Here is a 20,633-nt window from a genome sequence, read left to right on the forward strand (position 1 = left end):
AGAAGGGATGGGGAAATATGCTACATGAGTTGGTTTCTGGTGTTCTTCAAGTTATTTGTTGTTTGTTTATTTTTTCTCTAAACATCATCTCAAGTTACAGCACAGTGATGTCGTTTTAACTGGGGTAAACGGTATATTGCCTGTAAAACCTTTTTCTAGTTCACCTGGCCCTGTGCTTGCTGAAAGGTATGCCTACCAGAAGAGCATTCATCTTTTAGGGCACAAAAAAACCCGTGTGTTATTTTCCTGTAATAGAGAAGTTTGCTACTTTGCCAAGGAAATAATCAATGGTTCTTGCACATCTCCCTTTTTCTCTCAGTGCTGCTTTTCTCAGCATGCTTAGAGCCTCAAGCAGGAGAGCATTTCTCTCTGAATCCTCCTTGCTCCTATTTCTTTTTCAGGATCAGGATGCTTTCCCTTGGGCGACTCACTGAAACCTACCGTTTCTCCTACAGGGGAGTCATGGTTGTCTGAGTCTTCAGCTGTGGCTAGCCTGTAACTCCCATCTTTTCCTGCTTCTTTCTGTGTGTCAGGTCACATCTCCTCAACGTCATATCTGAGAGACTCAAAATCCTTGCCTGGAGTGATTTTCCCAAGCTACTGTACAAAGAGAGGAATTGGGTAGACAGCAAAGCCGTGGAGGAAGAAATAAATGTGATGGTAGAGAGGGAGTAAAGAAGTCCCCTGAGGATGGAACAGCATGCGAGAGGTCAGCCCAGTCCTGGGGCGCAGAACGTATTAGCTAATGCTTTCATCCAGACTTAAGTAGAGATGGGCTTCAGATGTGTTGTCCCATGTGTGATTAAATGGATATTACGTAACGTTTTCTAAACCTTCATCATTTGTGAGAGCTGCAGACATAAGGATTTCCTGACAAATTCAAGTTACTTGGGTTTCAAACCATCTCTCACCTATTATGTGTTCTAACAGGTCCCTGAGATATCCTCAGGAATGGAACAAACATTTCCTTATGTATATGCTTCTTATAGGGAGGCAAATAAAATAGGCTGCTTAAAACAGGTAATATTTACTTGACATTTCATGATGCCAATAAAAGGACTTCCAGAAAGCTTCTAGAAGGAATAGGTCATTTTTTAATGCACACAGTTCTGCACCCACTGTGGAATAAATCAATAGTTGACCTTGTTCTAGCAGATAAAGAAGAGTTAATAGCTGACCTGAAATCACATGGTTGCCTAGGTATCAGTGATTGTTATTTGCCTGTATTTACTTTGTGCAAACAGAATATGGCATCAGGCAGTAATGTAAGGAGCTTTAGAAGAGTCTGTTTCTTTGAGTTTAAACAATTGGCAGGATAAACTGCCTGGGAAGGTACCTTTAAAAGGGAAGTGTTAATGGAAGCTTTAAGGTATTCAACAAAATCATACTGATGGCCAAAAAGGCATGATCCACAGTCACTGAAACTGTGTTAATAAAACACAAAGCATTCTGCACATTAGCCAGGGAGGATGAAGAGGAGGAAGTAAATGGCAGTGAATGGAATTGCAAACTTCAACAAAGAAGCAGGTGAGAAAGGAAATATGCTAATCATGGAGATACTGGTGATGTAAGTTCAGAGAAGGGATCAATTTTTTTACATGCAGAAAGAAAAGATCTAGGTCTACTATAAAATTAGGAAATAGTTGTGCATTTTTGTGAAAGTGGGGGGGGGGGGGGGGTGGAGAAAAAACCCAAACGGAAAACAAAAAAAAATCCCCACCTTGCTGTGTTTATGATGTAGTGGAAGGTATTTGTACCATATCTGGTTTTGTATATAACTTACAACAAAGGAGGATGAGACAGTGCTTGCTAATATTGAAAAACTAGCAGAGCTAGATAAGGTATGTCCAAAGATAATAGCCAAAGCAAGGAGCTTTTTTATTCATTAATGTTAATTTTTAGCCAATTCTTGAAAGCTAGGGGAGTTGCTGAAGGCTGGGACAACGCCCACCAGGATTCACAATTGAAAAAATTTAAAGGAGTGGCCCAAAGTGCTACAAACTAGTTATCCTTATGTTGATATAAGATAAAAATAATTTTGGAATGTTTTAAAAAAACATTAGCATCTGAAGAAATGGTTTAATATCTATTCAGTGTGACTTTGTATAAGGTAATATACATGTTTGCTGACAAATATTATTTTGTCTATTTTGAGAAGATTGTACAAAGCAATTCTGATATAGTTTAACATTGTTCAACCAATTGAATTTGTCCAAAGGAGAAATTTTGATTTTTAAGAAAAAGAATACGTATCTCAAATAAACACAACACGCATTAGAGGGATTAAAAGCCTCTTTAACAATAGATAACTAAAAATAGTAGTTATTGGGGAAATATCAGTGATCAAGACTGTTTATTGTGTCATTTTCCCCAGGGATCTGTTTCAGTCACAGTCCTGTTGAGTGTCTGTATCAACCCATGGAGACAGTACTATAAAACCTTGCTTGTAAGGTTTGCAGTTAAAAAACTATTTGAGGAGGAGGAAAGAGAAAGGTTACTGTTAGAGAATGACTTGAAATGCCTGGTTAACTGACAATAAATCCGACAAAAACATGTTTGATGCAACTCAGTGTAGAGTACTGAGTATTTGGGAACCAGGCTGTGCTTGTAGGATGGAAAGCTTTCTTTGCAAAGCACTGATTTGGGAAAGTACTACTGATTGTTGAAGATAGTTGCTTCAACAATGCAAAGGCAGGTATCAAGTTGAAGGAGGGATGGCATCTTGCTCACATTCGAAGTTGAAAAGAGTGTGACTGCATAATTTTGTTCGGTTCTGAAATGAGTTTAGGCCCAAAAAAATAATCTAGGGCTTGGAAGACAAGTGACTTTTTAACTGTGTAAGGTGTTGGGTACATGATTTACTCAGCTTATTACAGAGAGGCTGATAGATGACAAGTCTGTTCTGTACAGGTGCTTATGCATGGATGATACCTACTAATAGGGAGTTTAGGTCTTGTTTACAGTCATAATAAGATTTTCCAGTTGGAAGCTGAGATATAACACGATTAACCTTGAAATAAGAGAAAAAAAAACCTCAGTCATTTAGGCTGATTTAAGCAATGGAACAACTTACCAGGAAGTAGAAGAGTTGCCATCAGTGTTAAAAACAAGTTAGCAGCTCTTTGCAAAAAAAATCTTATTATCCAGTTTCTGAGGGACATTCTTTGGCTAGTGTGCGTAAGGACTCTGACGTGGTGGTGGTAGTCTTCTCCTTAACTGCTGGTAGGCTGTCCCCTTCCTTGCTGGACTGTATAGGCAGAAGAAAAGCTTGTGTTTCTCTCAACATGTTTCCAATCCTTTCAGCTTTGTGCTGTGGTAGTGTTTGTGTTTGTACCTCATGGCTGGTAGCTTCAGTCCTTCTCTCTTAGGCTTCAAGAATCAGATTTCCTCCCAGTATAAAATTGACTGGGATACTCTGGTCAGTTCTGGACTTCAGAGTCAGATGGACTTCAGAGTCTCTTGGGAAGATGGAGACTGAGTTGGACTGCCTGCAGGAGGAAAATCCATCTCTTTTCAAACTGAACCATTAATTACCTCCACAAAAATAAGCAAAGTGGATTGTTTTGGTAGCTCATATGAGTCTCTGTTCACTAAATCCTTCTTATCTGTTGCGAGAGCAACAGTATGAGGAGTCAGAATTGACATTTCTCAGAATGTTAATGTAGTGAAACGCTCTTTGCTTAAGAATCTTCAACTAAAAAATGACATAGTGTAAGATAAAAATAAGGACTATGTTGATGACGATTGCAGATGAAGGTGGGATAGCACAGTACAGGGTGTGAATTCTCTCAGGCTCTGGCTTCAGATTGAGACATTGCCTTTTCTAAAACATGCTCACTCCGTGGCTGCTACTTGTAGACTGTTAACTGCTTCTGGTGGGGAGCATCGTCAGCCCAGTTGATAAAGGGGTTATGTGTGTTATCAGCTACAGCAGTAACAGTGCGTAGCTGTTTTACATAAAGGTGACCATTCTGTCACATTTAATAACTTTCAGTTAATGAAGTTACTAATAACTTCATTTATTAAAGGTGACAGAATGGTGGCTACTTTTTTTTTTAAACATTGGATTTTAAGGCAGGTAGTGTTGTTATCCTTTTCCTTCTCTAAGCATAATTCATATCTCTACTGTGAGGTTCTTTCTGGTGTATGTTTGTGGTAGACCACTGCTCTTTGACCCAAGCGACACAGCTCTGGGAGGTCAGATATTTTTGGAAGCTCTTGTAGCCTTCAAAACTCAGCCTCTGGGGAAACACTTTGGCACTTTCCACTTCAAATATCTCAGTGGATATAATTTCTCATCCAGCTTCATTCTGGTGTCAGGAGTGCAAAACACCTCTATGAGCCTATAGTTTGAGGCTAAAGCAATAACAAGCTAGACTACCGTTCTTTCTCACCAAGAATTTGATAGAATTTTAAATCTGGATTTGCCAGTAAATAAATTTAAATACGTAAGTAATTCATTATACACAAGTACTGGCTATGGCAGAAAACGACTCATTAGGTGTTAAGATAAATAAGTAGATAATACAATAGACCAAGAAGTTCTGACCTGCAGATGTTGATGCAGTGGGGCCTGAAGTACAGCAATAGGAAAGAGGCACTGCTGTTTATACTGATGTTTCACCAGGATAATTTCTGGAATCCATTTTTGCAAAGGACTTGTGTGCTCAGTGCTGCTTGAGCATCCTGCTTTGTCTGCACGGCTACGCTGGGGACCATGGTACTTCTGTGCAGGGGTGCTTGTGCCGCTGTAGCAGTCAGCTGCTATTGTACTGTCTGTCTTGCTCTGCGAAAGCTATGTGCTGATGCCAAAGGACGTAGAAACTTCTGTAGTGACTGTCTGGTGGAAGGCAGCGGTGACTGGATCATACATTTATCTAAGATTTGTTTGGGTTTTCATATGGGTTACTAGAAGAGTATGCAGTGAGACTGGACTCAGTGTCATTTAGGAAACAGTGCTGTACTGTAACTGGATTTACTTGCCTAAAAGGCCTGGGTAGAATTATATGGAGTTGTCTTTTACAGCCCAGTTTTATATGGATTCCGCCTACACATCTTGAGTCCTCTCAAATTGAGTTTTCAATGTATGCCACTTTTGTGGGCATGGGTCCAAGTGCCTCTACTGTGGCAGCAGTACCAGGTTACAGCTCAGTCACACCTCTGGGGATGGCACAAGGCAGGAACAAGGAGCTGGAAGAGTAGACCTGGAAGCTAGCCTGGTGCTAAAATCTCTGGAACGGCACCCTGTAGTACTGTTCACCCTCATCTGACTGTTTTGTGTGAAAATGTTTTATTTGTGAGTCAGAGGATAACAAAGGACTGAGAAACTATGTTCCTTGTCACTCTGTTTGCTGTAAATTCTGTTAGAAATCTGTACTCTTTGTGTGGCTTTCTTTTAAAGTCTGGTTTCTTAGAAAACGTGTGTTTTGCTGGGCAACAGGTCAACCCTAATAAGGGCTGCTTGGTGCTTGTTTACTGTCTGTTCAGTTGGTAAACGATGGTAGTGCTTTGGTTTATAAATCCTTGATGCTTCCATCTTCCTGTCAGCAATGCATACTGGTGTCACTTGGCTGGACAGGGTTGGCTGTAGCAGAGTTGGCCCAGCTCTTTTGAAGAGATGTGACCCAGCTTTAGGTGAGGAGGTTCATGTACTGATATCAGCGTAGCTCTGGCAGACCCCGTGCTGCCATAACTAAGCACTAATACACGCTACAGTGGAGCCAGCTGTTGTCGGCTGAAAGCGCATCCCATGGAGCCGGGAGCTAGGGCAAGAACACTGTGGCATGGACCTATCCTGCATGTGAAATGTTCTTGCTCATGCACCAAAAGCCTGAGGACCTGAAATGATTTCCTGCACAGAAGGCTGTTTTCCTGGTTATTTTGAATTTCTACCATATTTGAGAATAGACTGTTTGGCACCTTCTAGGTTTAGCTAGTTCACTGCACTCATCTGCAAGTGAATTTTGTAGGGCCGGTGCAAAGCTGCTGGGCACACAGAGTTCTCTTGCAGGGATGTGAAGTTGTGAATGGTGGCTCACGTTACCTTTTGTTGTTCCATGTTTTCTCGAGATTTTGCCCTGTACTAGCTATTGTTTGCATCTTTAGGGTTAAGTTATTTGTCTGGCACGTTTTGGAGCTGATTTTGAAAGCTCTAGACAGGGAGAGGAGACAGGGCCAGCTGGAACAGAGCGTACAGGAGGGGCCGTACCAAACTGTCAGTGCCTTGGAAGGCAAAAGCTCACTGGTGCCAGATTTCTCAAATTTATGATACATAATGTAGTTATGGCCTCTGCTGGAAAAATCAGCTGCCTTCATGTCATCTGGGTGGAAAGAAATACACAGCAGGCATATACCCTTCCTTGCACAATGCCCTTGCATCTATGATGAGCTACATCATGTTCAAGCAAGAAAATTGGGTTCTGGTCATAGCTTATGCCTCTTAATATTTTTATGCCTCTTAAAACTGTTATTTTCAGCAGCCCCTGCTACCATTGTAGAGGAGATAATGCGCATTTACCTGCTTTACAGAAAAATAACTAAAAGCTGGTACAAAGTCACTGCAGGGAATGGAGGACTAAGATAGAACAAGATGCTATAGCTCCTATACCACGGCATGTGTGGAAGCGTGTGTGTGTGTATCTATCCATCGTACGGCATGTGCATGAGCAGTTCATGGAGGAGGCTTCTTGCACAATTTGACACATGATGGGGGATACTGGCTTCCTGGTCACATAGGAAGCTGTTTAAGTCACGGTGGGGAGCATTTGGGGTGAGTAGTCCTGCAGTGACTTCTTCAGAGACTGTGAACTCTGCTGAGGATTTCTTTTTCTTCTGCTGCTGTGCAGAGTTGTAAGTAGAAGTTCTTATTAATCACTAAGTGAACAAATCAGGTCTACGAGAACAGTGATTCATGTCTTCAGGGTTAGAGATTAGCGGGTTAGTCCTCATGGATGACCTAAGCATTGGTATTGTTTTATTTGGCCAGACCCTCTGTCTGCTGGAAAATACAAACATGCCTGTATACATGATTTTTAAAAATTACTATAGGGGCATGTGGTGTTGACCCTTGTATTTAGACGGCCTAGCATTTTCCATACAAAAATTATGATCTTTTGCTAAGGAGCTCTTAAAACTTCCATTGTTTGCAGTAGGTTGTTGACATTTGGTAGGGGAAGCACCATCAGAGAACAAAGTGCCTTTTTATGTTCTACTAAATGAGATTCAGCTTTGAAGGAGATATAAACTGTTAAAATGAACTAGTTCTTTTTTCCTGCTTTCACTCTCAGGAAAATTCTGGCACGCTACCAAAAAAAAAAGTGCCTCGAGTGCTGGACCTGCTGTAACCATTGCAGCAGTGAGGACAAGAGCCGTGGTGTTAGGAGTTCAGAGCAGCTGTGGCAACGACAGCAGCAGTCTTGAAGAGCCCAGCGCACATCCTCTTGCCTTGCAGCCATGCTGCTTTCTTCCAGGGAATTCCATGGAACAGGAAACTTCTTCCTAGCAAACCTCAGTTCAGCAGTTAGCCCCTGTTGTCTCTGCTCCTTCTCTCCCAAGCAGGTCCTTCCCTCCTACCTCTTCAGACACCCACAACTCCTAGGTAGAAAAGAGACTGGGACAGTTTGCATGGGTGGATGTAGCCCATTGCAGTAGACTTCAAGCTTGTGCTCACTGCAACCACAGGATTTGATGATCTTAATTCTGTCATCTCCATCACCTGCAGGGCAGAGAGGCAGCAAGGCTCTCATGGAGCTAGGTCAGAGCACTTGTATTCAGTGTTAACCGCCAGCTTTTTGTCAGCAAGAAGAAATTAAACACACAAGATAGGATTTCTTGTCGGTGTGGAAACCCGGTGCGGTGAGCTGAGCCGAACGGGGCTGGCAGGCAGCGCTGGCACTGATACTGGAGGATCCAGGCCCAGCTGGGTGTGGAGAAAGGGGAAGATGACATGGTGTGGTTGTACACCAGAAGCCGCACAGTTTGTTCTCTGTCAAGATGATTTTAATGAGGTAGAAAATGGTGATTTTTGATAGCTTTGAAGAAATAATTCTGAAAATAATTTTGGCATTTGCATTTATCGGAAGCCCGGCTTTTTCAGCGTGTGTGGCAAGGCTAGGCAGCTGAGCTGATCTGGCAGGGACAGACCCTGCTCTCAGGCAGGGTGTGCTGCTTTCCACTCCCTTTTGTTCCTCAGAGCCCTCATGCTCTCCTGACCCTTTCAGCCACTTCAGATCAGTAAATCGTAAAAAACTTTACATTTATTCCTGTTGTTGAGCTAGTTTTTCACAGGATTGATGAGCTCTATCAGTTTATCTACAGGTGAGAATAAAAACTGGGACTAGCTTTAGGAAGCTGATGAGACTAGACAAGGATGGACAAAGGAGCAGGGACAGCCCTTCAGCAGCCATGAGCTGTTAAATTGGTTTAGCCCGTGCCGTGTAACGACACTGAAATAAGTCTACCAAGAAAGCAGTCATGACTGATTTCTTTCATGACAGTGCCCAAGCCATATGCAACAAAGACAACAAAAAGTAATCAAGGGCTAATCTCCTTCATAGACAAGCCTACACCAAGCGTGGGATAGAAATAGAAAATGTATTTTAGCTGTGACTGGCACAGCAGTGGTCAAAAGAGGATCCAGCACAGATCAGGCCTAAGCTGTTGAGATGTTGGCGTTTCAAGGAAGATGCATGTTTACATTAGCATTATTCAGACTTTGTGTAGCTGGGATATTGTGAATTCAATTGTTCTTAGGATGAATAGAACATCAAGTATTGTCCTTAAACAATAGAACAGTAAAAACAACATCTGTGAACCAACATTTGTAAAAGAATACAACGATCTCCTTTTTACGAATGGAGAATGGAAGCAGACAGAAGCTATAGCTAAAATTATTGGAAGCGTTTTGTTTGCTTAAGGATAGTTGTGGAATACTTGTTCAAGGGACTTAATAGCTTTTTATTGCTTTACATATTCAGAGCTTCTCTGCAGTCATCGTGGCCCACTGTTGTAAATGTTCCATGTTTGCAAATCTGGCCACAAGTCTTTCAAGCAGGGCACCCACAAAATGAGTACTATACCCATTTGACTCTAAATGGAAATGTTAATTCTAAAAAGTGGCAAATATTATATTGAGAACACCATGGAGAATGTCCCGGTGCTCGGAGGGCTGTGTTCATCCTATTTCCTAACTGTGAAACCGTCCTTTCTCTTCTTGTTGACCCTTCCTTCATTTGCTACCACGTTTAAATCTTCTGCAAGAAGTGAGATCAAAACCACGTTGATGGAAACCTGGCCCCAAATAACAGGGTAGGAAAAATGCTCAGAGCATTTGTCTGAGCTATGCCTCTCTAGAATATACCTCTCTGGAATGAAGGCAGCTCTGTATATATGCTCCAGCAAATGAGATCTTAGACCTGCTCTTTCTGAAGAGCAGACCTCCAGTTTGGAAATACAACGCTGATGGTTCTAGAGTACAGAGAATTGCCTGACTGTGTTGAAGTGGTGATGCTTTTACCTATAGGTTACTGGTTTGAATCTGGCCAGTTCAATAAAAATATCTTAATATGTTCCGATATGAAGGATGTGATCCATGTATGGTTCTACAGAGTGTGGTAAATGTCCTTTCTAGCTTGTAGCGCTCATTTTCCATTTTTGCCCTGTGCTAAATAGGGAGCTCTTTGGAACCAGTTGTTGGAACAGTGCAGGGTAGTGGGGCCCTGCTGCCCTGACAGTCTCCGGGCTGAGGCAGAGGTCGGAGTTGTATCATGGGTGATGAACTTGCATGGGTTATCAACAGCTTCCTGTATGTCACAGGTTGAAGTTGAGTGGTATTTTTCTGAAAAACAAACTGTTGGAGGTTGGCCATTTTCATGGTTTCTGAATCTGCGATCAATTCTTTTGAAAGCTTGGAATTTTGGAAAGTAAGAACAATGGGAGGAAAGGAGATTTAGGGTTTAGAATCCTTGAGGTTGGGAATCTTATGTGACTTATCTCATCCAGAGAAACAGCATCACTGTTTAGTTTTTCTTTGTGATAGCCATTTCAGGAGGAAGATGAAATGCTGAATTACATTTGAGAAATGTTGTTAGATTTCTGAGATGAAATCATATAACCATGTCTTAGATGAAATAGCAGAAAGAGGGAAGAAATAATTGTTTAGATTAAAAAGGTGAAAAGAAAAGCCACCTCAAATCCCTAAAATTATTCTGAAGATTGTTCTTCCTCCTTTAGACTTCCGTGAGAAAACCTGGGGTCTGTGACCAAGACGATTTGCATGTCCTAACCCAAAAGAACTGGGTCACATCACTGGGATGTTATGCCTTTGCTGATATGCTAGAAATGGAAATATTCTCACTTTCCTTCTTCCACTAAGCCAGCCCTCAAAATGTAGGAAAAATGGATTGCCAAAAATGAATCTTTTTTTTTTTTTTTTCTTTCTCCTTGTCTCTCTGCAGCAATTCGGCAAAATCCTTGATGTAGAGATAATATTTAACGAGCGTGGCTCCAAGGTAAGTCTGTTTCTGTACCCGCTACTCGTTTTGATTGCAGAGTAAAAGGCAGTTCATTGCCTAGAGAATATATTCTGTAGAGATCAGCAGGAATTAGTATGATGGGGGAAGGGCAAAGCTATTTTGGGGGCTGTCTCCTGTTCCCTCTGACTCCAGACTCTGAGCATGGTCATTTCTGGGCAGCATGTACAAATGCGCCTAGACACCCCTGTCTGTAATGTGGGATCAGGTTCCCCAGCCTTTTGAACAAACAGGGAGTCAGTCGCTTGAGCCTTCATACCAACCCACAACTACTGCGCTAGCAGTGGGTGCCCTGTGGGGAAGGCAGAATAAGGCAAAACAGCTTTGTGTGATGGGAAGCTGTAAGAATAAAGCCTAACCCACCCATCCCCCCAGCCACATTTTCATTGCATTAAAATACTTCTATAGAAAGAACTGTCATATCTCATATATGAAAGGATTTTATTTACTCTGCTGTGCAGACTTACTCGGCACTTCTGAGATACTGACCTTTCATGTTTGAGATATTTGATGCTTAATATAAGCATCCTCATTCCACTTGCCCTGCTCCATGTGGACCTCTCCCCACTGAATTTGCATTCACACACCTATTTTGATCTTACAGATATATTAAGAGGGAGGTTTTGTTGAGGGTTAATGGTAATTTATTTCTCTGGAGATGAGATTTCAAATGTTGTTCAGGTCAGCTGCAGAGAGATTCAGTGATCTTTGTCCTAATTGGCAATTGGTTCTCATCACATAACCAGTATCACCACAATGACAAATTGATGTGATTCTCTCTCTGCCCAGGAGGTTCAGCACTGGAATAGCAGGGAGTTTTGCAGGTCAGGAGCAAGGTGCATTGCCAAAGCTCTATGGGGGAAGCTTGCACAGTGCATGTCTATACTCTGCTTGACTTAATCAATGCTAAGATTCCCATTTTCAATTAAAACAAAATTTCCCTCCTCCCCCTACACACGTGTGTGCACGTGTGCTTGCACACAAGAGGTCTTGAAGTTGCAATTCAGCTAAGCAGTTTTGGTTTAGAGTCTATGCCTTTCGCTTGGATTTGAGGTTCACAGTCTTAAAGTGGCCTCTTTGCTTCAACATATATTCTGGGGTATGTTCATGTTCAGAGCCCTCTGCAAATTTCCACCCATGTTGCCCAAGATGCATTCTGAAATTCTTCAGTGTCTTAGCTGGAAACCAGAAAGCAGTTGATCTGTATACAAAAGAAATGAGTGTTAGCCCTTTCCCTTTTTTTTTTTTTTTTTTTTTTTTTTTTTGTGCTTAATACTATGGTTTTGGTTTTGTTTTTGTTTTGTTTTTTTTAATAAGATAGTCTGAACAGGTAAATGTCTATATGGCTTAGTTTGAGAGTTTTACTGCCCTGTGTGGATAAAAATCTATACGCTTTACCAAAACAATCAGCTATGCTGAGTTTGTAAATATTTATTCTGCTCTCTGCTGTTCTTCTGATATTTATAGGCCAGAGCTATCTGTGAATTAGTCTTGATTTTAGTCATTTCTGTTTGGCTTTGGGAATAGCCTCTGGCCTCTATCTAATCCCTACTTGTTTGGATGTAATTGCGAAAGAAAGAACAAAAATAACTGGCCTGGCAAAGTGGTGAGCTCTGTCCTTCATCCCCCACTGCCTCTGCTTTCCAGAGCAGTGTTTTCTTCTCCACACGTGAACTTGACTCTCTCTTTGCTATCCATACAGCCCTGTATTAAACGCCCACGGCTGCCCTTTCCCTTCTAGGCAACGCTAATGTTGGAGACTTTCTGTGAAGACGTGATTTATGACTATGAAAAGTACCTCCTTGTGCAGTTAAAGCCCCAAAGCTTCTGGTTTTCAGTTAAAACAAAAATTATTGCTGAATAGTTACTTGACGAATTTTATCCTAAACCCTTAATAAATATATGAAAAAAAGAAAGTGATCCAAAGAGATGTTCTTCCAGTCCTTGACCATGCAGTTTTCTACTGCTTTTTTGTCATCTTACAGCAAAAAAGTAGTTGCAAAACGAACAGCCTGTATAAGGGATGGGGCAGAATCTGAACAGAATGAGAAAACACCCAAAGAGTAATTTTGTGGTATCTTTGCATCCTTCTCTACCCAAAATAATTCCTGTTTTAAAAAGAATGCAAGATGATTCCTGCTTAGCATGAAAATGGGAGGCCCCAGTGTTTGAGTGGGGTGTAGCTGCACGAAGCACCTGGTATTCACATAATAATGGAAAAGCAAGTTTGGTGATCTGATGGTGAAGCAAAGGAAATGGATCTTTCTGGAGGCCACTCACTCACTCTTGGGTTCTTCCTCCACCTTAGGAGAAAAAAAAAAAAAATCTGAATGCATTTTCCTGCCCTGTGGTTTCCATTCTAATCTAATGATATGAAACCTCTCTCTCTTCTTCTCCTCCTCCTCTCTCTTGGGAATCCGAAAGCAGATGCTCCTGCTGCCTGCCTTGTGCTGTGTTCTCAATGCTCCCTTCCCTTCCCCGGGTTCCTAAGGGTTGTAGAGTTTTGTGTATATGTTTTGTAAATATTTAAAAGGTACAGTGGTAAATCCCAAACTGCCCTGGGTTCACCCCCGCCCGGTGTACAATGGGGTTGAGCAGCGCTTTGTCCCTGCCCAGCCATGGCAGGAGATTTCTGCTGGGATCGCTCCAGTGCTGCTTGGTAGGAGGGACTGGAGGAAGCATGTGGGTTGCATTCTTCCTTTTGAATCCACCTGAGATGACCAGGCAGTTTTCTTTAACAGCCTGGAGGGGCTCTATCAAACTAGCTGTATCTTCAGGATCTCTGTGTATTTAGGAAGTTTGGTGACTAAACTGAGAGCAGCATGTGTCCATCACAGCCACCTCAGGTTCTTGCATTTGGCTTAGGAAGTGCAATTTGTTGACTTTCTGTATTACAGCAGAGTAGGAGGCAGTTAATAATTAGTTTTGCTGATTCTCCTCTCAAAGCAATGTGAATTCTTGTTTCCTAACTCGTTTTCTGCCCAGATTCAATCTGTTTAGTAGGATTATATGGGCCCTGGTAGACTTCACACTGATATTGCTTTGCTACATATGAGAAACAAGATAGAAACTTTAAACATCCCTTGAATTTCATTTTGTTTTATTCTTGTTTAATAGAACAACATCAGTCTTCCCTTGATGTATCTGTGTTTTTTTGCTTGCTTCCAGGAAGCTAGCTGTTTGTTTCATTTATCCTGTTTACCATTACATTTCTAGTTCTGACCTGTCTAAGTGCCTTTAAATAGCCTTCTGCTCATGGTTGCAGTTTACCATGCACTTCACTGAACCGTGAATAAAACACTTCTAGAGGAAGTAGAGAGAGAGGATTCCTGCTCCTTTTGTTAGTGGAGATGCATCCTCTAAATGCATATTTTGGCACTGCTGTGCTGAACCAAACAAGTGGACATATTTGCAGAATTAATGCAGTCTGCCTGCGCAACGAGTACCCTGTGGCATTTGTAAAGCTGCAGGGGAAGGGAATCCAAGCTCTTTGCTCATCAGCTGCACACCGTGTGGTGTTCCAAGGTGTGCCCTCAGTGACATTCAGAGACCAAGAATGCGTAAGCACACAGCAAAATCTTGGCTGAAGAGGGAGCATTTTTAAAAGATTTTTAAATGGTAAGAGTTCATATTAGTGCAGATTGCAAGTTCGTGGTTTCAGGATAGCGTAAGTTTATGTCCTTCACTGCCATTCACTTGGGAGACCCAGACCTCCGAGTTCTTGTATATGACTGAAGTGTCTGGAAGCTCTTCATATTTAATTAAAAAATTGGTTGTATAGTAGCTTACATCTTGTTTTCACAAAGAAATCACATTTATTGGTGAGTGGAGTTTTGTAAGTAAACCTGTGCTAACTAAAACCTTGTGCAGAAAGCTATGTGTGAAGACTTAGGAGGTTTTTTTTATATTTGCAATTAACTGTTGGTTAAGATAAGAATATGCATTTAGGTCTTGATAACTGTGCCTAAAAGACTGTACGTTTGCACATGTGTTTATTTCTTCTTTGAATGGATTAGGTGCTTTGAGTTGAGCCACTCTTTTTCTTGTTTCCACTCAGTGAAATCGATAGAGCCCCTTGTTACATAAAATAAATTAGAGGTCTGTTTTCATTTTAGTTCTATTTTCTATTTTTTCTTTTTTAATCAGATGTCATCAGTTGAGATAGACATACAACTAGTGTTGTTAACACACATAAAAACAAATTAAGTACCAGTGACCAGCGTCACTTTCTCAGGTCACCAGATCCCTTTGTAATGCCAATGGCGTGAAGGAGAGGTGACCTGTGTTCCTTTATCCTGGTTCAGTGAAGTACAGTTCCATGCCTTCAACTCTGTGATACGAAACTAATGAGTTAAATCAGTCCATACACTGAACTGGTTTGTTTAAACTTTTTAAGGCTGAACTATTCAACTATTAAGGCTGAATTTGATGGTTTGATAGTATAAGCTGATTTACTGCTCCTGTGGGAGCACCTTCCCAGTAGTGTTTGTTTCACTGTGTAGGGAGTTGAATCCAGGGTGCTAAATTAGCAAAAAAAACCATATGCAGCAGGGAGAGGGAGAGAGGAGAAAAAAAAAGGGCTTCTCTTCTGCCAGTTTAGCTAGTTGAACTCGCAGACCACACAGTAAGATCAACCATCGATCGAGGGGAGGAGGAGGAGCATGCAACCAGGGACAGTGTGGGGCTGTGAAGCCCCTGACCCGAGATGGCTGGAGCTGCTCTGAAGCCCCAGGCTCTCGCTCCGCAGCAGCGCTGGCCGGGCTCTCACTGTTCGTTCCTGGCCTCTGCCCCCTCCGCGGTTTTGCAGGTGGGATTGGCAGTGGAGCACCACAACAAGCTGGACTGGGGAAGTGATCCAGCTTAAAAATAGCCCTGCAGGTTTTCCTGAAGGTATGTTTATGGTTTTTTAGACTGATTAATTCCTGCATCTGATTCACCAGATTGCGCAGGTATGGAGACAGGCACTTTACGCGTGTAGAATTATAGAATCACAGAATAGTTTGGGTTGGAAGGGGCCTGTAAAGGCCATCTAGTCCAGCCCCCCTGCAAGGAGCAGGGACATCTCCAACCAGATCAGGTTGCTCAGAGCCCCATCGAACCTAGCCTTGAATGTGTCCAGGGATGGGGCATCCACCACCTCTCTGGGCAACGTATACCAGTGTTCCACCACCCTCATTGTACAAAAACTTTTTCCTGATGTCTAATGTGAATCTACCTCCTTCTATTTTAAAGCCATTACCCTTCGTCCTTTCGCTCTTATTGCAGTCAAAGCACAGCACAGGGGCAGGGAGAAGCTGGAAGAGCTGCTGACATGGTGGCAGCTTGGTTTACGCCGATTCCCTCACCAATTTAAAGTGTGCGTTTGTGTGTATAACTTCAGTAATGTGCTTCTGAATTTCATGCTGTGTTTCTGTCAGCGCATTCAGTCCTGCTCATCTCAGGTGGATTGTAGCTGAAACCCTCCTACTCTCTCCAGGTGGCCTTGGAAACAGGTAGCCTAAACTGCTGTCTCCTTGGCCTTTTTTTCCAGGCTCCTAAAAGTTTGTTTATTATGAAAATAAGGAGGAAAAAAAAAAAAAAGAAAAAACTTGGTTAAAAACATGCACAGCAGCAGATGATGGCAAGGCTGGTTGCTGGCTGTGCGTCTCGTGGTACAAGGCAAAGACGCTGCTGCTGAGGTGACTGGTCTGAACTCCATGACAAATGAAGGGTTAACAATGCATGGATTTCAAGGGGCTCTGTTTAGTTTCCTTTGGTTTTATTTTCTTTCTTTTTTTTTTTTTATTTTACTTTATTTTTTTGTTGTTGTTTTTTCTTTAATTTCTGTGTTCTGGCCACACCCAGGAGAACCGTCTGCTTTTGATTTCTCCCTTTACGGTTACATGGTAAATTTTCTTTCTCATTCTTCAGAGATGGAAACGTTCAAATACTATATATATATATATATATACACATTTATTTTTTTTTTTTTCACTGCTCATCATGTTGCTTGTTATTTATTGCAGAGTCTGAGGCCAGACTAAAAGGGTGGCAGTTACTCGGTCTCTTCAGGCCGTTTGAATAAACCTTTGGGTTAAAAGGGGTTCGTCTGGCACTGCAAATTACTCACCAGTCCTAAAAATGTTTCCTGGGGTTATTTAGTGTTCGCTGGGTACACAGAGGCTTAAACTTGTTTTCTGCCTGGGAGAAGTTCCTGGCAGTTGCTAATGGAGTGGAATTGTTGAAAATTTCAACCTTGTTATCATAACAGCATTATTAAACACAGGCTATTTGTATAATCTAAATTTTAGAAACCTTAAGTGTTTTTTTTTACCCAGGATTCTATCTTCCCTTCCTCTGGCTCCATACCTGCTACTATGGAGCAAACCAGTACCTGCTATAAAGCTAAGGTAGCAAATATTGGACATCTGCCACATCTCCCCCCTCCCCCCAGCCCCCCCAAGGGCAAAACAACCTTGGGAGGGAAAACTGAGACTTGTTTGTTGTGTATGTGTTTAGGTACAAATTAATCCCTATTCTTTACAGGTCATCTGTGAGAAGGAATTAAAATTTTACGTATGGTTTTTTCTCTCCCATATCAAAAATATGTTTGTATAATTTCTAGTTTTTAAACTTCGAAATAAGAAAAATATCAAGCATGGCTCACGTATTTTTCCTGATGAAAATTTGAATGTGTAAGAGATGCATTAAGACAACAAACCAAGGGAGCACAAATACTGACATTGCCGTAGTCAACTATGTAAAGTGTTAATTCAGCATTGGCGTAAAATGGTTCTCAGCAAAGAGAGTTGCATGAGCTAAGGACTGATCTGTCAATAAAACAAAAATTGTGGTTAATTAGTGATGTTGTTCAGAATCAGATTAATTCTGTTTTAATTCACATTGTTAATTATTTTCATATAGTCTGCATGTGGATTGTACTCTACCTTGAGTTAACTCATTAAAAATATTGAAAATTCCTAATCAGTTTAAAGATATTTAATGATAATGTGGTTTTTAAAATCCCACACAGACTTCACTAATTGCAAACAGATGTGAATTAAAATAGTCTTAGTTTGGTTCTAGCCTGCACAGATTAATGACTAAAAAATTACCTTCCCTCTGCTCTCCAGCTTTCAGTTCACATCATCACCGAAGACATAAATTTCATTCAATTTCCACAGGCTTGTCTAGAACAAACAGAAATTTTAATGTAAAAAGAGAAGAGGGAAATAGAGATTCCTGCTGCAGTCTTTACCTCCCCCAACCTTTTAAAGATGCTTTTTATCCCCATTATATAGAACCAGAGGGAAAGGTGTTGCTCTGTTTCTCAGGCTTGCCTTTCTCTGTAGGGGTTCTTTGAAGCAGACGTGATACCCTGTCCCTTCATAATCAGCTTTGCTATTACACCCCCCACCCCCCCCCCCCCCGGCTCCCTGCAACATATTTGAGTTACATGTGGTTGCACTCCCTTATTAGCCCCAGTCTCTTGTAGCTCCAGTTTTAATTCATTTAAACAGAAAAGTTCTATGCTATTCTGAAAAAGGCATCAGTTTGTTATTTATATAGCTTTTTATTTATAGCTGGAGAAATGAAATTATCTGAAGCTTTAGATTATTGGGTTGGATCCCAAAGGAGCGCTCTCGTTGATCTCAACATTGCAGTACTTGGCTAAGTTATTTTATTATTGCTGTTCAGGGGAAAAAATTAAAAAAAAAAAAAAAAAAACAAAAAGAAGCTACATTTTACAAATGTATAACAATTTTGTGTTGGAAACCTGGCTGTGGATGGTAAAGGCCAGCATGTGCAAATGGCTTGTGCTTTTTAAGATCAGTATTGTAAAAACATTTCAAGGGCACTTGAAGAATGCTGGCTTGCTTGCTTGTGTCTTGTTGCTGACAGTGCTTAGAAATCAAGATGCTGGGGTTTTGGTTTGTTTTGGTTTGTTTTGTTTTGTTTTTTTTTTCCTTTTTTTTGTGGTCCAGTCCGTACATACTGACCTCGGCCTGCATGGAGGGGACTGCGAGGCTAGCATGCCGTTTCCCTGACAAGCCGTAGCTGTAGGTCACCCACATCGCCTCACTCTCCAGTTCTGATCAGGAGTTTCCATTGCATCAAATGCAAGCTTTGTTCTTCCTGCTCCTGAGGGTATTTGAGCCAGCAGAGACACTGGTACATTAAACTTGTACTTGCTTTATACCAGCCACAGGAGCCAGTTACTCCTGTTCTTAAGAGACCCTAAAAGCAGTATGCAACAAAGTTTTTTGTTTGGCCCTGCTCTCTGTAACAGCATGAAGAATATCTCATGGCAGTTGTCTGTAGTAAGATACCATTTGTTACTGAAGTCCTAATTCACTTAGTCATGTTGGCTCCATTTTAATGTCAGTGCACTCATCTCCATGGAAAGCAGCATGATCTTTCACCCTGCCCTGTTACGCGACTGCATGACTTGGCAGCAGCATGAGCATGTAGGACAGGCACATTGCATGTGCCTTCATGGATGTGGTAAACCTAAATTTTCCTGACTAAAGGGACATTTTAGCAGTCCTCAAGCCTTTGTGGTTGCTCCAGTCAGGTTTGCTCAAACTTCATGGTCTAACTCGGCAGAGATTTGTTGCTATCCGTGGCACAGAGGTTGCTGTCTCAGAACAAAGCCAAGTGAGATGGGTCGCAGGGTGGGAGGGAGATACCAGTAGGTCAGCGGTGTCAGACAAAACCTGCCTTTGCTGATTAATTGGTATTTAGACACTTAGATTTACACTCAAGTCCAACACAGTACTCATAGATAGGAAAGTTTTGAAACTAGAATATATGATACTCTGAATCTTCTCATTAAGTGATGTTTATTTGATGGTGCCACCTAGAAGCCCTGCTTACCTTCAAGGCCCCATGCGTTATTAGGGAAGTTACAGGCATAGGATTAGACAGGAGCTGTGCCCCGAAGAGCTTACAAGGGATGCTTTGCAAACAGCCCTTCCTCTCAACAGTTTTCTAAGGTAGGTAATTGTTATTGTCTCCATTTTACAGGTGGGAAAAGCAAGGTTCAGTGTTTGATTTGCCCAAAGCTTCGCAGGATTCCTCGTGCCAGGCGTGAACTCAGATTGCTGCTCGCTCTCGTAGCAGTTTCTCAAGAGAACGAAGTGCTGCTCAGTGTCCATTGTCCTGTACTGTGTCTGGGGCGGGTGAGGGGGTGGTCCTGCAAAGCATGTGTGTTCATGAGCAGAGGGGAGAGAAGCCCCTCTTGGGCTTGACCAGCTTGCCTATGTCTGAGCAGAGTTCAGTGTTTTTGAACAAACAAGCAAAACAAAACAAACTTGTCTCGAGTAACTTTGTACTTCTTTTTTGGTCTGGCCTCAATTGCTTTTATGTTTTCTTTTTTTTTTAATTACTTTTATTATTCTTATTATGATTACAGTTCCTTTATTTTATCGAATTTAATTTCTTTCATTTATGAAACATGCATGAACCAACAATGTGACTCTAGGAGGTTATTGCTGAGTTGTGCTGATGTCGATTTCATACTGTGATATTTTTTCTCTATTTACCTAGAGATCAGTATTTCAATATATAACGATGTGCATGTTTTCCCCCCTTCTCCCGCTGCATGCAGGGATTCGGGTTCGTAACTTTCGAGAATAGTGCTGATGCAGACAGGGCCAGGGAGAAATTACACGGCACCGTGGTAGAGGGCCGTAAAATCGAGGTGCATGTCTTCAGTAATTCAATTTCTTCTTTATATTTATTCTTTTGATTTCTTTTTGTGTCTTGCCTCACTTATTTCACATTTGGATCCCAGTCTTGTGTGTGCGTGTGTGTTTGTGTCTGTGTCCTTCACCTCCCTGCACTGAAATGTATAAAAGTTTACACCCCTTACGGAATATTTTTATTGTTGTTTTGGGTATTTTTTTCTTTTCTTTCTTCTTTCATTAAGTTTTTTTCCCCACTCACTCCAAATTTTTGCCCTTCTGCTGTCTTGATTTTTTCCTTTGCTTCAGTTTGCGAGGCTCCGATTTCCTGTTACCAGGCCTGAACAAAACTAACTGAAAGAGTACTGTCCGACTTCTAAGTGTGTCCAAAAAAAGAAAGCAGGGGGCCAGCCAGTATCCTCTCTTTCCTCCGAGGCCA

The 20,633-nt window shown here is 41.6% G+C and overlaps 1 protein-coding gene across 7 annotated transcripts in view; it reads left to right on the plus strand.

Annotated features, from left to right (window-relative positions):
• RBFOX2 (RNA binding fox-1 homolog 2) overlaps window positions 1-20,633 on the plus strand; it is a 168,682-nt gene that overhangs the window by 126,301 nt on the left and 21,748 nt on the right. For all 7 annotated transcript variants that reach the window (XR_015259224.1, XM_086753629.1, XM_086753658.1 and 4 more), the window contains 2 exons: window positions 10,455-10,508; window positions 20,119-20,211. Coding sequence is in view for 6 of the 7 variants with exons in the window: in XM_086753629.1 (XP_086609755.1) it covers window positions 10,455-10,508; window positions 20,119-20,211 (147 nt within the window). In the remaining variant the exon portion in view is untranslated. The remainder of the gene's footprint in view (window positions 1-10,454; window positions 10,509-20,118; window positions 20,212-20,633) is intronic.

Source organism: Chlamydotis macqueenii, chromosome 1, assembly GCF_036417535.1.
Source record: "Chlamydotis macqueenii isolate bChlMac1 chromosome 1, bChlMac1.mat, whole genome shotgun sequence".
NCBI classification, from domain to species: Eukaryota; Metazoa; Chordata; class Aves; order Otidiformes; family Otididae; genus Chlamydotis; species Chlamydotis macqueenii.